At 38.9% G+C, this 16,600-nt stretch overlaps 1 protein-coding gene across 1 annotated transcript in view; it reads left to right on the forward strand.

Annotated features, from left to right (window-relative positions):
* The window catches only part of AP1S3 (adaptor related protein complex 1 subunit sigma 3), a 70,003-nt gene extending 53,909 nt beyond the window's left edge, over positions 1-16,094 (forward strand). Inside the window, exons 4-5 of the mRNA XM_065927631.1 lie at positions 6,048-6,185; positions 12,233-16,094. Coding sequence (XP_065783703.1) covers positions 6,048-6,185; positions 12,233-12,268 — 174 coding nt within the window. The 3' untranslated portion in view covers positions 12,269-16,094. The remainder of the gene's footprint in view (positions 1-6,047; positions 6,186-12,232) is intronic.
* Positions 16,095-16,600: the final 506 nt, after the last annotated feature.

A 16,600-nucleotide genomic window follows, 5' to 3' on the forward strand; every position in this document is an offset into this window, starting at 1 on the left:
AAAAAACTGCAATGAATCTTTCATTAAGCTAAGAGCAGCTCAAGGCTCTGTGCCCAATAGGTGTATGGTTTTTATTAATTAACTATGATGAGTAAACCCAGCAATACTGAGTCTCATGACATCATCTCAGGTATAATATATTTCTCTGGTCTTCTTTTCCTCTTGTGTTAATATTGAAGGTTTCCTTGAATTTTACCCTTACACTCTCCCAGAAAAATACCTGCTTTGAGTTTCTCATAACCCTAGAAAATATTACCTTCCTGTGACAGATGAATCAAAATCTCAGGCTACTTATTTATGTATTTTTTTTTTTTTTTAGCACTTTTCAATTCCCAAGAGATTTATAGGGATTAACTAGTTAATCTTTTGGTCTTCCTTAAGTAGCATGAAGCCCAATTTATAGACGCTAAGAGGCAATGCCTCTTAGGGTCAGGAGATAAGGGTCAGATTGAGGATTTAGACACCTGCCAATTTCCCATTATGGGATGCCACATGAGATTTTACTGATGGTGTGGATGTTGCTGTCCCAGAGAGGTTTCATCTTGATTTAGGGAGTTTTCCTGTTGTCAGCAGAGGGATGCTCTGTGTCCTCCTGGACCCTGGTGTCAGCCGGCTCTCTCACCAGACCCATGATTTGGTTCATCATTGATTCACAGATAAGAAAAATGACACGCACAAAGTTTAATAGAAATATTTACTTTGCTAAAGCTCATGGGGGCTATTGTGAGGATCAGAGATGTAGTGTGATTAACAATACTTTGTAAACTGTCAGTTGCTATGTACTCTATACTTTGCAGTATTGTTTTATATATACATTTATGTACCTGCTGTATGTAACTTGAACTTTCTGTATTTTCTTTAGAACAGAATTCAGTAAGGGAAGGTCTTCTTAGATTCTATCCAAAAGGATTTAATTACTGAAAAGCTGGAGATCCTCTCCCTACCTCATGTGTTCTGCTGTAGTAGAAGTCCCTCAAGCCAAATTGCAGGAAAATCGTAGTCAAGCACAAGGCTGGGGGATCAAAGATAACATTAAGTGACCGCTGCTTCTTCCTTTTATAAGCTTTCTTCCAGAATACAGAGACATGAAAAAAATGAGAAAAGATGAAGAAAGGGGCTCACGTGTTTATTAACACGGAAGCCATGAGCTTTTGCATAAAATGGAGGGCACTCATTTGAGCATCAAGGGTGTATTTCTGATATACTGGGGCAGCACCCTGAAGGTAGAATTAGAAGTGATGTTTGAGTATTTAGACAGTAGCTGAAAAAATCTGCATTAGATCTTAAGTTCTTGTCTTACTCTCAGGTACAATAACCCTTTGGGGTTAGATTCAAAGAATAGCGAATAGTATTTTGGAATTGCTGTATATGAGTCTTGCTCATTTGTAACATTCTTTCTAAGGCCAACAGAGCTTGTGCAGCACATCACAAGTTCCCTTATGATCTGGAACAAGTAACTGTATAATCAAAGTGTGCGTGTGTGTGTGTGTATGTAGGTATTGTGAGTATCTGGCTTTGCCTGTCACCTTACCTTATCCCATCCCTTGAAATTGGTGCACTAAATTAATTGCCTTGTGGCTGCTGGTGAGGTCGATAGCCTTGGGGATAGTTGCTGCTTGAAGAGTGGAGAGTGGGGTATGAGACCTTCCCAGAGGACTTGGATTAGTATCTGTCAAGTTCACTTCACAGGATTCTGGTTGCTGGTTTCTCCTAATGAGGTTCCTGTCTGTCCTCGACTCCTGGTCTGCACCTGCCTTGAACTCTGGGGTTCCCCAGCTCTTACTACTGTAACTCCTGACCTCCCACCTCTTCTGACCTCTGGTAACTGCTTACTTCTTGTACCTTCTTTGATGTGCATGAATGTCTAATCTATGATGCTTTCTTCCTGTTTATCTGTATTGTTTAAAATTGCAATTTTTTATGTATCCTTTTTTAATGTATCCTTCTAGATGTATACAGTTTGTTAAGTAAAAAATAATGGGATTGCATTATGCATATTATTCTGCAACTTTCTGTTGTTCCTCTTACTAGCCTGTCTTTGAAACTATTTCCCTGCCTATCCATGGAAATCTACTTTATTCTTTCCAACTTAAACATAGAATTTCCATGGTATATAATACAATACCAAGTAGGGGTAGACCATACTTTATTTAAGAAATTCCATTATGGCTGGACTTTGAGTTGTTTCCAGTTATTAAAAATGATACTACCATCATCCTTGTTGTTAATACATACTATTGTGTATTAGTTTGGGTATAGCATAAGAATAAATTCTTTTCAGAATTATTGGGTCAAAGGATTTGTACATTTAAAGTTGATGGACACTACAATTTGAGCCTTCAAAATGACCTGTAAAGTTTACAAATTCCACCAAGAGTGAGTGTGAGTACCTATTTATCCATACACTTAACAGCAATGAGTATTCTCTCTTCATAATAGTCAGATGGTCATTAATTCAATTTGAATTTTTCTGATAACTAGTGAGCTCTGTATGTCATTGGAAGTGTATTGGCCTTTTCCATTGCTTGCCTTGTCTATTAATTGCTTCTTGACAGCTTTTGTTTGATTTTTTATGCTGTGATGTTTATCTTAGGGATCTGCAGGAATTCTTTCTATATCTTGGGCTTTCCTTGTGGCTCAGCTGGTAAAGAATCTGCCTACAATGCAGGAAACCTGGGCTTGGGAAGATCCCCTGGAGAAGGGAAAGGCTACCCACTCCAGTATTCTGGCCTGGAGAATTCCATGGACTATATAGTCCATCAGGTCGCAATGAGTCAGACACGATTGAGCAACTTTCGCTTCACTTTCTATATCTTATATAGTGTATGTCCCTTTCTATTATATATGTTGCAAATATTATCCCCAGTCCAGTGCTCTACTTTTAACCTATACTCTGATCTTTCCACATTTTTGCCTGAGAAGTTTGGTTCCACTGTCATTCAAATTCCTGGAGTGAAAGTGTTCTAGAAATAAAAGAATGGGTTTATAAGCTGAGAACATATACTTTTATAATGCCATCCTTTTCTGATGGGTGTCCTCAAGAGGAAACCCTAATGGTCTGGGGAAGTTCTAGATTATAGTATCATGTCCCAGTGAACAGATTCTCATTTTAAACTATATATATATATATATATGCATATATGTATGTTTGTGTATATGTGTGGAAAGACAGAGAGAGAGAGGGAAAGAGACAAAGAGTCAGACCCTATAGGGAGAGGGAACTTAGATGTGTGTGTTACACACACACACACTTGTTGATTTATTTTTCCTTTTTCTTTTGTTGGGCCACACCATGTGGCATGTGGGATAGTCCTTGACCAAAGATGGAACCTGGTCCCCCTGCACTGGGAGTGTGGAGTCTTAACCACTGGACCACCAGGGAAGTCCCATACTTGTTGATTTGATGCTATTTTCTAATGAATGAAGAGACCATAATGTTTGCAGATTAGTTAGGTTAGTTTTTCTGAGCTGGCCATATATTATAGTGATTTTGTACTTATTTGTTCTTATGCTTCTAGGTTCAGTTGGAGAGTCTGCAAGTTTATTGACCTAAAGCATAAATATATGGAGCAATTTATTAAAATATTGACACCTGTTTTATGTAAAGTCATAAAAACCAGAGAACTGTAGATCTGGGAAGCCATTAGTCCCCAGCAGCATAAAAGCACGGCCTGTATGGTGGCTGATTCATTCATTCATGCTGCAGATATTTATTGCATCCTACTGTGTGCTAGGTTCCAGAGACGCAAGGATGACTAAGGCAAGGTCTGTGCCTGAGCTCACAGGACAAGGGGAAGTGATTGATAAGTAAGTGTATACTGAGTCACACTAGATGTAAGAGAGAACATACAGGAAGTGATGCAAAATCTCAAAGGGAGAAATGAGGATTTGGGGGAATCATTTTGCTTATAACTTTTGAATTTGTCCTTGAAAAATGAGCTTGATTTTGTCAGCAGAATAAAGGAAAGGACATTTGGAGAACGTTCCAGAAATTTCTGGAATGTGCAAAGAGCAAAGGCAGGAAAGAACGGGGTGAGTTTGTAGAATGCATAGCTGTAGCATGGGGTGGGTGCCAGCACAGGAAGCTGGTGAGCAAGCCCCAGGCCAGACTGGAGAGATTCCTATGTGCCATGCTGAGGAATTCAGACTGTCCTTGACAGAAGAGCTCACCCAGCAAAGGAGCCTGATGAGCACTTCAGCAAAACATTAGTGGTCATTGGCCTTTTGTGGGCACAGACACCACCAAGAAGGCCACTGCAACCTAAGCAAGAGATGTTGCAGGTCTGAGCAGCAGTGAAAATGGGCAAGAGAGGAAGAGTTATGGGCTTATGTACAAGATGGAATCCGTAGGAGTTGGTGATCAAATTGAGAGGGATGAGATCAAGGAAGGGAGAAGTGGGGGAGAGAGGGGGGATGGAATAAATGTAGAATAAATGAGATTGAGCTACTAGATAGAGGTTGCAGCCACTAAGCAAAGTAGGGACTAGAGGGAAAGGAACATGCTTGACTTCAGTTTGGGATTCAAAGACTTGGGTGGAGGAACCTGGAGGTAGAGATGTCTGGTTAGTGGGTGAAGGTACTGGATGAGCACTGCTGAGAGAGATCAGGCCTAGGCATCTCAGTTTGCTAAGTCACCTGATGCAAGACCCAGCAGCAGAGAGTCAATGAGATCGTCCAGGAGAATATGTTGCAAAGAGGCTCTCTTGAGACGCATCAGTCTTTAAGAGGAAAGCAGGTCCCTAGGATGTGAGCATCCTGCTGCAGAGATTTTTTTGCTTTGTACGTTGATGTGTCTCAAGCGTTTTGTAAATACTTTTTAAATGAATGCAAGGTTCATGGAGCGATAAATCATCCAAGGAACCTGGGAAGAATCCTCAGAGATGGAGGAGGAAAACAGGCATTGAGTTGTATTGCCAACATCAGGCAGCCATCAAGAAGAGCTTTTCAAGCAGGGGATTGGCGAAGTGTATCAAGTGCTGTTGAGCAGCGAAGGTGAGAGAGGCTGAAATCCTCCAGTGAGCAGGCATTCTGGAGGGTATGGAAAGGGAGAGTTGAGGACTATGTGGGAAGGAAAATGGTAGGGATGGGGCCTCGCTGGCTGGCTGGTGGAAGCATTGGAAGTGAGCCTTATTTGGATTATGGGTCTTGCCACTTGCTACGTGTAACCAAATCTATCAGCCTCTGCACTGGTCTGTGACAGTAGCAGTGGTTCTCCATGCGTGGTCCCCATACCAGCACCATTAGCCTCACTTGGGAACCCGTTAGAAGTTCAGCCTCTCAGGCTTTAACCTACTGAATCAGAAACTCCAGAGGTGGGGCCCAGTAGTGTGTGTGCAGTGAGCTTTCTGGGTGATTGGGTCACACTCTGAAGTTTGAGAACCACTTTTTTTTTTTTTTTTTAATTTTATTTTATTAGTTGGAGGCCAATTACTTCACAACATTTCAGTGGGTTTTGTCATACATTGACATGAATCAGCCATAGAGTTACACGTATTCCCCATCCCAATCCCCCCTCCCACCTCCCTCTCCACCCGATTCCTCTGGGTCCTCCTAGTGCACCAGGCCTGAGCACTCGTGAGAACCACTTTTTGAGACATAGTTTTGAGGAAAATTAGCACAATTGAGCTAATTTGCCTCTGAAGAATGAGCTTTTGAGAGTTCTAAAGCTAGGAGCCAAATTTACAGACCAGTGAATCAGGAGCAACGAAGCTGCCCTTGTGCCTGAAATCAGCAAGGACTCAGCTTTTACCTGTGCTGATGGAAGGATGAACTGGGCAGCTCCCCACCTCGACTGAGCCTCAAATTTCCTGTTGTGACATTAAACAGTACTATCTGTGGACATGCTCTGCTTTAATAGAATGTGGTTTTGCTTTTTTTCCAGGGCTCGGATTCCCCTAGTTCTGCATTTCTGGCCTTAAAAATACCATCTGATGTTTTTATCTTTGCTGTGCCACATGGGTGTCATCGTTGCAAAGCTTGAATCCCTGGCATGTGTTTCCCCTGATACTGCTGCATGTTTATCAACACATTTACTTTTGTCTTACCAGGTCTGTGAGCTAGATATTATCTTTAATTTTGAAAAGGCTTATTTTATCCTGGATGAGTTTATCATTGGCGGAGAAATTCAGGAAACATCCAAGAAATCTGCCGTCAAAGCCATTGAGGATTCTGATATGTTACAGGAGGTCAGTACACATTTTCTCATACCCTGGGAAAAGATGATTGTCATGGCAGGGTAGTGGTGGTGATGTATTAGCTGACACTTACTGACTGTTTTGTTTGTGCTGGGTATAGTTTCTAAGTAAGTTACATGTATTAACTTATTTAATTATCACTGCAACTCTAAGAGATATATTGTTACCCACTGGTTTTTTTGTTTTTTTTTTGGATCTGCCACAGCTTATGGGATCTTAGTTCCCTGACCAGGCATCAAAATTTATGCACTCAGCAGTGAGAGCACAGAGTTCTAACCATTGGACAACCAGGAAATTCTCTAGCCTCATTTTAAGGATGAATAAATGGAGACACAGAGAGTTTTAATGACTGCTCAATGTCACAGAGCTAGTGATTGTGGAATAGAGATTTGAACCCAGGCACTTGGGCTCCAGAGTCTTTGCCCTTCATGTTTGACCTTATCAGTGAGGATCCCTCCCTCTCGAAAAGATATTAAATACTTGGTACTATTCTTTTCAAGAATAATTTTATGGGAGGTATAAAAAGACTTGCATTAAAATACCCGTGTTGCCTTGGGAAAGAAGAATAACATCATTATTCTATTTGCCAAGGTTATTAAAGCTTTATTACTGAAAGTGGCATTTATCATTTTAATTAAAATTTCCTACCTTCCTGGAGAGGCTGTGTGTGTGTTCCTATTTGCATAAATAAATCAGGAATTCTGTAGCTTGCTGTCAAGGAATAAATGGGCCCTGAAGCGTCGATTTGGTCATGCTCCTGACTCTATGATACTTATATAAAATACTGTGGGGCTTTTCTTGTAGATCTAGTCCAGATTTACATCATCCCTAATAAGGGAACTTACCTACATTAGCCCACAGGCACTGTGAGAAAGAGTGCTTCACCCCACTGTCCTTTGCCCTCCCCAATGAGATGATCTGCCTAAGCCCTGACCCAGCATGCCTTTGAGGGTCTGGGTTCCATGCCTGCTCTGCCGCCTCTAGGTGGTTCTTCTCACAGCATCGTTGAGTCTTTCTGTCTTTCTGTTTTATGATAGCAGGTCACAACATCTCAGAGCATCACGAAGTATCTTTTAAAAATTGGCAGTAAAGCCACTCTTGCTGCTGTTTGGAAATAAGAGCATGCTTGAGTTAGTAAAACAACATTAGGAATGACTTCCAAGTAATGGTTTTGGCACATCTTTGAGCTGATGACTTGCTCCTGCCCATCCAGGGAACCAGTCCTCAGGTGAATGGATACTGAGAAAGACACAGGGTACCCCTGAGCCTCTGTGCTTGCCTATTAGGAAGCTGCTGCATTTATCTCTAGATGTGTTATCACCTCAAAATATGCATTTAAACTTTCTGATGCTCATTTGGCTTTCCCCAAACGCCACAGGAAGGGAATTTTACAAGATACTTGACAAATCACTGGTTTGGAAATTCCACAGAACAGCCTTTCTTAAAATATGCCAGAGAGTTATTTATAATTCTGTCCTCAGGGCCCTTACTGTGGAATCACCTTATAGGAGAAACAGGCATTTAACAGGGTCTTTGGACCTTCAGTAATTAAAGCCGCTTGAATTAGGGCCAAGACACCCCCAGGTTATGTTGCGTTTCCCCTCCATAGGAAATAGAGTTTTAAAGGGCTTGCAGGTTGTCTGGTGCTTCTTGTTCCAGTTAAATCTGGGAAGCAGGGAAGGTCTGCTATTTCAAGAGAGAGGCCCTTCACAATGAAACATTGATTGGTCATTCATATCCCTGGTTATTGAGTGGAAGGTCTTGATAGGTAGGTCTCAGGGGGCCCCGCATTTAGCTGGCTTGTCCCCATACTGAGCAGGCAGTATCACGACTGTCCTCTAAAACTCTCAATGAATTAGCAACACCTGCCAGATAGAAACAGATTCATCAGTGTTCTCTTGGGGTCTGGTACTTCAGCTCAGTCCGTGAATGTTTGAGGAGCTGGTTGAAAAGTTGACGTTGTACTTTGTGTATCTGGTCAGAGCCGCTGAGCATGAATAGGAACAAGTAATATAATTGGGTAAAGAGAAAAAATTATTGCTTTTTTTTTTCCCTGTCCTTTGGACCTAAGCATGTGTTTGTACTTGCTGATGTTTAAGGGAGGCCTTTGTAATATTCCTTTTACTTTTAGTACAACTGAAAATCTCAAACTAGGCCCTGGACTTTACCCTGACCCCTACCCAACAAAATTTTTTTAGAATAAAAAGACTGTCTCTATGTTTTTAGTGAGAAAATGCATAGTCTTAAAGCTCTAAATTCTCAAAGCTTATTCTGAGTGTACTGGGGCTAGACGTTGAAAATATGGAATGAAGGAAGAGTTTAACTGGTTGGGGTGTCTTTAAGAGGTACCTTATTTTGAAGGTACCTGTGGACCCTGGTACAAAATGATTAGAAGAAAAAGGAAACTCTGAAAGGAAAAAGATGATATTGTTGTTCAGTTGCTAAGTTGTATCTGACTCTTTGCAACCCCATGAACTGTAGCATGCCAGGCACCTCTGTCTTCTACTCTCTCCCAGAGTTTGCTTAAATTCATGTCCATTGAGGCAGTGATGCTATCTGACCATTTCATCCTTGCCACCCACTTACTCTTTTGTCTTCAGTCTTTGCCAGGGTCTTTTCCAATGAGTTGGCTGTTTGCATCAGGTGGCCAAAGTGTTGGAACTGCATCTTCAGTATCAGTCCTTCAGTGAATATTCAGGGTGTATTTCCTTTCGGATTGACTGGTTTGTTCTCCTTGCTATTCAAGGGACTCTCAAAAGTCTTCTCCGACACCACAATTCAAAAGCATCAATTCTTTGGTGCTCAGCCTTCTTTATGATTCATCTCTCACATCCGTACATGACAACTGGAAAAACCATAGCTTTGACTATACGTATCTTTGTCAGCAAAGTGATGCCTCTGCTTTTTAATACACTGTCTAGATCCTTAAACGCAAAGGTTGGGACTCTAGGGATCATCAGTGGGGGTGACAAACAGATGTTCTGAGCACAGAATAAGAAAGTGAGTTAAGAAGGGAGGGCAAAATGGTATCTCATTAAGTCAGGCAGTGAGATACCACGTATGTGCATGTGGGGATTCATGAGACCTGGCTAGGTGTACCCCAACACTCTGTCTCCCAGAAAAGCACAAACCATAGTAAGCAGCTAAACCAAACCACAACACAATAAAAGGTTGTAGCATTCCTAGTGCTGAATGCACAAGAAGCCCTGCTGTGCTGGATAGATATCTGGAGGCCCATGATACCCAGGGCAGAGCTCTTTAAGCTTCTGTGGCCTAAAAGTCTGACCCAACTTTCAAAGGGACAAACTCCAGAAAATACCAACCACATATGTCATTGGCTCATGTAACTTGAGTAGCAGCAGAGCCAGAGCTCTGAAAGGGCAACCAGTCTTGAGCAGACTGATTCCCTCAGTGGTGTGAATCAGTGCCAGTGACTAAAGACCAAAGAACTGTGAGGCCAGTGAAGTGACAATTCCAGGGCCTTTTCTGGGCCAGGCCCCTTCCCAGGCTGCAAGCTCCTATGGTCAAATTTGCAAAGGTAAGGTATCTCAGCTGCAGTGACTTTGTGGCCATTTAATGAATATGTAAGCTATTATAGAAGCGTGTCAGGCATTTAATGAATGAATCCCATATGCTATTGTTCTGGATTTTGTGATTTTTAAAAATTTTTTAGAAAATTTATAATCTACTCTCACTTTTTCTCATTCTAATTAAACTTTATACCCAATTCAGTATTTGTAATTTTATATACATCTTTATTTTTAAATTTTTATTTATTTTTAATATTTACTTTACTAATTAATTTATTTTAATTGGAGGACAATTACTTTGCATATTGTGGTGGTTCTTGCCATACATCGACATAAATCAGCCACAGGTGCACATGTGCTTCCCCATCCTGAGCCCCCCTCCCACCTCCCTGCCCACCCCATCCCTCTGGGTTGTTGCAGTGCACTGGCTTTGAGTGCCCTGCTTCATGCATTGAACTTGCACTGGTTATCTACTTTACATGTGGTAATATACATGTTTCAATGCTAACCTCTCAAGTCATCCCACCCTCACCTTCTCCCACAGAGTCCGAAAGTCTGTTCTTTACATCTATATCTCTTCTAGTATCTATTTTTATTTGTTTATTTTGCTGTGCTGGGGTCTTAGTTGCGGCTTGTGGGATTTAGTTCCTTGACCAGGGTCGGTCGGGCCCCTTACATTGGGAGCACAGACTCTTAGCCACTGGACCACCAGAGAAGTGCCTGTATACCTAGTTAAATGGTATAAACTCTAGGTACCAAGAGACAGTCATGGGCTTCTGGCCAATGTGATACCCCAGGTTTAAAGACATGGACAATATCTTGGATTTCCCTTGTGGTCCAGTGGTTAAGACTACATGCTCCCAATGCATGGGGTATGGGTTCGACCCCTGGTTAAGTATCTAAGCCTGGTTAGGGATCTAAGATCCCCCATGTCACACAAGGCATAGGCCACCCCCCTCCCCCCCAAAAAAAAGATATGGGCAATAGCTATTAAGAGGAGATACAGGGCAGAGGTCTTAAAGTGTGGGCTTGTTCATCCAGGAGATATAAGAGCTTTGTAAGAAAGTGTGGATGATGACGCATGAGTATTTTCAGCAGAGGAGGACTGGGATTCTAAATAGAGCTAGTGGAAACAGGAAACCTGATTTCTAACCCTAATATCCTCTGAGCAATCTTGCTTAGCCATGGTTTAGTCTGTTTGGCTGCTCTGGTGGATGTCCTCACTGGCAGGTGCATGTGAATCATGTCCCCTGGAGTTCAAGCTTAAGAACAGGTTGAACGTTACTGATTGTACATGATTTATGCAGAAGCAGTAGGGGTATTACTTACGGCTGGCCGCTTGAGTTCCTTGACTGATTCAACCCAGAGGTCACGGTATTGCATAAGTATATGTTTATAACAGGGACAGAGTGGAAGAGGAAGGCCACCCATCATGCATAATAAAGGTTTGCAACATCAGTGTAATTTTTAACTCTGACTGTAACTGTGAATCCATTTAAACATTTTTTTTAAGTACTGGGAAAGAATTATGGTATTGTGGCATATTAGCAAACTTGGTAAGTGATGAGAAGGATGAAGAAACATAATTTGTATACTTTGGAGGAAAGCCTTTTCAAAATACATGGAAGAAATTTCAAGTATTATGGTCTGTTTATCTTTTATGTCTTGGCAATAAAATATTCTGTATCTGTAATGATACCTATGGCTTCCCCCGTGGCTCAGCAGTAAAGAATCTTCCTGCAACACAGGAGATGCAACAGGAGCCGTGGGTTCAATCCCTTGGTCAGAAAGTTCCCCAGGGGAAAGAAATGGCAACCTACTCCAGTATTCTTGCCTGGGAAATCTCATGGACAGAGGAGTCTGACTGGCTGCAGTCCATGGGTTCGCAAAGACTCCGATATGACTTAGTGACTAAACAACAAAAACGATACATATGTCATACAAATACCATTCAGATTTCTCTAATACCTGTTCCTGGAAATGGTCCTCATGGTCATTTTAGCAGGTACATTTTTCTGAAGGCAACAGTGATAGCTTGGCAGCTGTTGCTTAAGCATTTCTCTCATCAGGCATTGATTTTACAGTCAAACTTAGCTTTTCCTCTGCTGAAAGTTATTTAATTCCAGCCATAGGGATGTGTATATAAATTACATTCAAACTTTGAACCACTTTTCTTGATTAGAATGCAAATATTTATGACCACATACACTTCCCCAAACTTCTTTTTGGAAATTACCTGGCCATCCAGTGGTAGGACTCTGCACTTTCACTGCTGTGGACTTGGGTTCAGTTCCTGGTGATTGAAGTAAGATCCTACAAACTGTGAGGCATGGCCAAAAAACAAAACCAAACAAACCAAAAAAGCCCCAAACAAACAAACAAAAAAAGCTTCTTTTCACCGGTGGCATAATTAATGAGTAAAAGAATGAAGATATTTTCAAAATTTTCAAAGTCTCCTGAAGGATGTGGTTTAAGGGGAAATCATTTTAATCTGTTGTTCTCTTTCAGACAATGGAAGAATACATGAACAAGCCTACCTTTTAACCATACATCTACTTGAAAATTACAAGTGCTACGTGTTATGAACCTGTAAATAAGCAGTGCCTTGAATTTAGTTAGATGACAGAGCCTCTGGCACCATGCCAAAAATAACTTAAAAGGGATTTTTTGTTCACTAGCAAAAATTAAAGTTGTTTGACGTAATATATTTATCATTATTCATGTCTGTATTATACTGTATATGACTGCTTGGATGTTAAAAAAACTGCTTCATAGTTCGATAGACTGAATGTTTGCAGTGTTTTAACTCCATGTCATATTTTTGGGTGAATTTAAATAAATTTGTTGCAGCGTGTTTTGTTGCCTTTGATCCTCTTCTGACAGGATGAAAACTGTATTATAATCCATGATTTTGATGTAAAGTATATCTTGTACTAGTAATACTTTTTCTAAATGTTTAGCTTTTTAAATTGTGTAGTGATTCACATGTTAATAGTTCAGAGTTCATACATGATGTTAGACATTTTTAATACACTTAATGCTGTCATTTCGATCCAGATACAGAGTATCTGATTTTGATGTCCTGAAGTCATTAATCTTTCAGGGCTGGAATTAAGGAAAACAACCAAAGATAGTATAGGACTTAAGTGTTGTCGTTGTTGTTGTTTTAAATTTTATTTTATTTTTAATTAGAAGATAATGACTGGACTTAAATGTTTTTGATATCTTAGATGCTGCTATCTAGGTGAGGTTTTAATTTTACCTTTTAATTGAATATGAGGGGCATTCCAATAAGGTTGTGTTTTCTACAAGCTCTGTGTATTTATTAAGATTTTGAGACATCTGAAAATAAAGTGTCTATAACTCCCCTTATCATAAATAGTGTAATAAAGATTAATAACAGTGGCAATAACAGTTATTGATACTGCTATTTTAATTATCTTTTATGTTACAAGTACCCTTAGTTGCTTAAGAGGTTTTTGTTTCCAATATGTTTTCATGTATATCTAATATATTTGAAGACTTACTCTTTATTAGGCTTGCTTGGAACATTGAATATTATTGTAGCCTGAATAGTATGTGCCTTTCTCCTTTTTCTTTCCTCATCTCCCAAAGGAAATGTTTGCTGCTGCCTATTATTATTGTGACTATGTCACTTTCATGCTTCCTGACATGCAAGTTCTATATAACCAGGTAATAAAGTGATCAGACCCTCTAGGGAGAACTAGCTGCTACTGTTGTCTTGGTGCCCTGTTTTGATGTCTTACCTGTGCATTTTCAGTGTCCATTTGAGGTCAAATATCATCATGTTGCAGTGGTTAGGGACCCTCTAGTTTTCTTCCTGAGAGGAGTGTGCTTCCTGTTGGAGAATCCAATATGAGAGAAAAATGTCCTCTTTAATTGGTCTTGCCAGACATACTTAGGGAAAAACAGCTGGAGAGGAGTGGAAGAAATGAGTAAAAATTGAGCAACTCCAAAATAGAGCCATCATGAAAAAGAAATAACTCAGATTAGTCTACGAAGTAATTATGAGACTTTTAATATCTAACATTTCCTCAACTTAATCATGTATTTACAAGTAGGGCATCAGATTGAAGTTTGTCATTTTTATCACTTTGTTTACTTTAGATCTTTAATTTTTTGCTTTAGCTTTTTTTTTTTTTTTTAAATATGGCAGAGCTCTTTAAGAATAATTTTGTTAAGGTAAACTTCATGTAATTATCTGTTTCTGGGTCTTTTGAAGTTCACTTTTGGATGAAGGTATTGATTGAACCTCACTCAAACATACTCTACATATACTGGAGAATTCTATATTAGACACTGTCTGTAGATGGGAATCCTCAAAGTTCTAGTCTGCAGCACACATAGAACATGAACATAATGATATGGCACTCTGGGGTAAATCCGAGGGATCCTGGGTGCGTCTTATATGGACCTTGGTGAAAATAATCATGTTTTCTTTATATCATTTAATGTAATAGAACTACTAAGGGTAAGGAAAGATAATAAATATTAAACTTGTATAAAACTTCCAAATAAAATTTTTTAAGTTTTTTAATGAGGAATTTGAGTGTGTTTTTATGAATATATATTTTTTTAATCAGATTTTATGTCTGAAATTGCTATTCACAATTTCTAGTGAAGTTCTTATAACCTCTTAATTTTGTATGTAATCAACAAGGAGAAACTTCATAAGCAGGTGACAGCTAATGAGAGAAGAGAATTCATTGTTTTGCACCCATTGGCTTTTTCCTCACCATTCATCTACATTTTGATAATTTGATCTTTTTATGTGTGGCAAATCATTCTTTAAATCTACTAACTCCTTTTCTTTTATTAACAAATGTAAAGTTGACATTTCTTATGACCAGTCAAGTGAATTTTTAATTCAAACTTTTTCCCATATCAAGTCTCCTAAAATAATAAAAAGCTTTTCCCTCAAACATACACACCTGATGTTCTTCTACATCTAATAATTCATTTTTAGGATTTGTATTACAATATCCATGAAACATCACTCACGCACTCTGTTTAGCTTTACTTTTCTGTTTTAATTAATCAATAAACTTTACTGATAAAAGTTTCAATTTCTTTTCCACATGGTTCCTGCAATTTTAAATTAAGTTCATTAGATCCTCTGGAATGTAAATAAGCAAGCCAATTATTTGCAAAGGGAGGGTCAATACATTTTTTTTCAATCCTTGTTTTAACTCTTGAAAAATCCTGCCCTTCAACAATGTTCTGTGGGTATGCAACAGTGATAATCTATTTTGCCACATAAAGCTAAAACTAGAAAAAACTGTAATAACCAGGGCTGAGTCAGGTTCACTATTTGATAATGGAATTCAAGCCAACCATTTAGTATGGAAGTCAGGTGTACTTTACTGTTGGTCAGCTCTTTGTGAATAAACTCACATGTTGACTGAATCCAACTGACTGAGCCTCCTTTCCTCTGTGCCCTTGGTGGGTAACTCACACTGTGTTTCCATCACAACTTGTTTCAAAGCGTCAATTTACTATCGCTTTTTCACTTCCACTTTGTTTTGCTACTTTACAGAATAAATAATGGAAGCATATCTCTTCAGAGCTTAATAACACAGTTCCTAATAACAATAGATTAATATGAGATGATATGTTTATGATTTAACCATCTTCTAGATTAGACCAAGTTGTTTTCATGTCTTTGACACGTCCTCTGTTTAACTAATAGTATTATTCAAAAGTGGTCATTTTTCCTCATTCCTTTGGAAAATATTGAGTGTTTCCACTGAGGTTGTCTGCAGTTCTGTGAGTTAATGTGGGCTTTTGCAGTTGTTAGCATGACCTTAAAACTAGCTTTATGAGCTACACCTGATATTGTTAATTTCGAAAAGAACTGTGCTTCTTATTTTATTCTTGTGCATATTTAAAATGTGAATCTTGCATATAGTGGATGTTTAGTAGAAAGATGCCAGCATGTTTACTTGATAATAATTTGAAGTAAATAAGACATTTAAACTGAAGAAGAGGAAGAATTATGGGAACTCTCAGCTCCAAGTGTAAGATAATCCTCATACTGCTTTGTTAGTAATTTAAACTCTTCTATGCAGTTTTCTGGAGGGAGAGAAATCTGTTGAATTTATGAAGCCTCCAGTTTAAAAAAACAGTTTTACTCTGTTGTGGAAAAATATCTGAAATTTGAGACTATATAAATGTGAAGAAAAATAATGGACTTATAAGAGGTTTATGGTCAAAAATTAAGTTTTAAAAATAATTTAGGCTTTTATACTTTTAAGAATAACACAAAAATAAATTTTAAAATTATAAAAATGTAATTTTGAAAATGAATGCAGTCAATATTGGAAGCAGTAAAATATTAGTTTCCATTTAATAAAATAAACTAAAAATGTCTTAAAGTGTAAATATTACTTTCACTTATGTGTGTATGTGTATTAGTTGCTCAGTTGTGTCCAACTCTTTGCGACCCCATGGACTGTAGCTCTCCAGGCTTCTCTGTCCATGGAATTCTCCAGGCGAAAATACTTGAGTGGGTTGCCATTCCCTTCTCCAGGGGTCTTCCTGACCCAGGGATTGAACCCAGGTCTCCCACATTGTGGGCAAATTCTTTACCATCTAAGTGAGCAGGGGAGCCTTATGTAGAATTAAATAATTTTGGAGAATCTGTACGTAATGATTATATTTTCATGTTTTTAAAAATAAGCATTTTTATTTCTTGAAGTGTATTTTTAATGATCTTTTACTGAATCAGTTTAGCGAATTATAATATTTAAAGCTAAAAGTGAAACAATGGATGTGCAAGTGAATAAACAAAGGCACATAATAAGAAAAATAAATTATTCTCTACTTAAAATATGTAATCTTATATGATGATAATGG

This window comes from Muntiacus reevesi, chromosome 3 (assembly GCF_963930625.1).
Source record: "Muntiacus reevesi chromosome 3, mMunRee1.1, whole genome shotgun sequence".
Classification (NCBI taxonomy): Eukaryota; Metazoa; Chordata; class Mammalia; order Artiodactyla; family Cervidae; genus Muntiacus; species Muntiacus reevesi.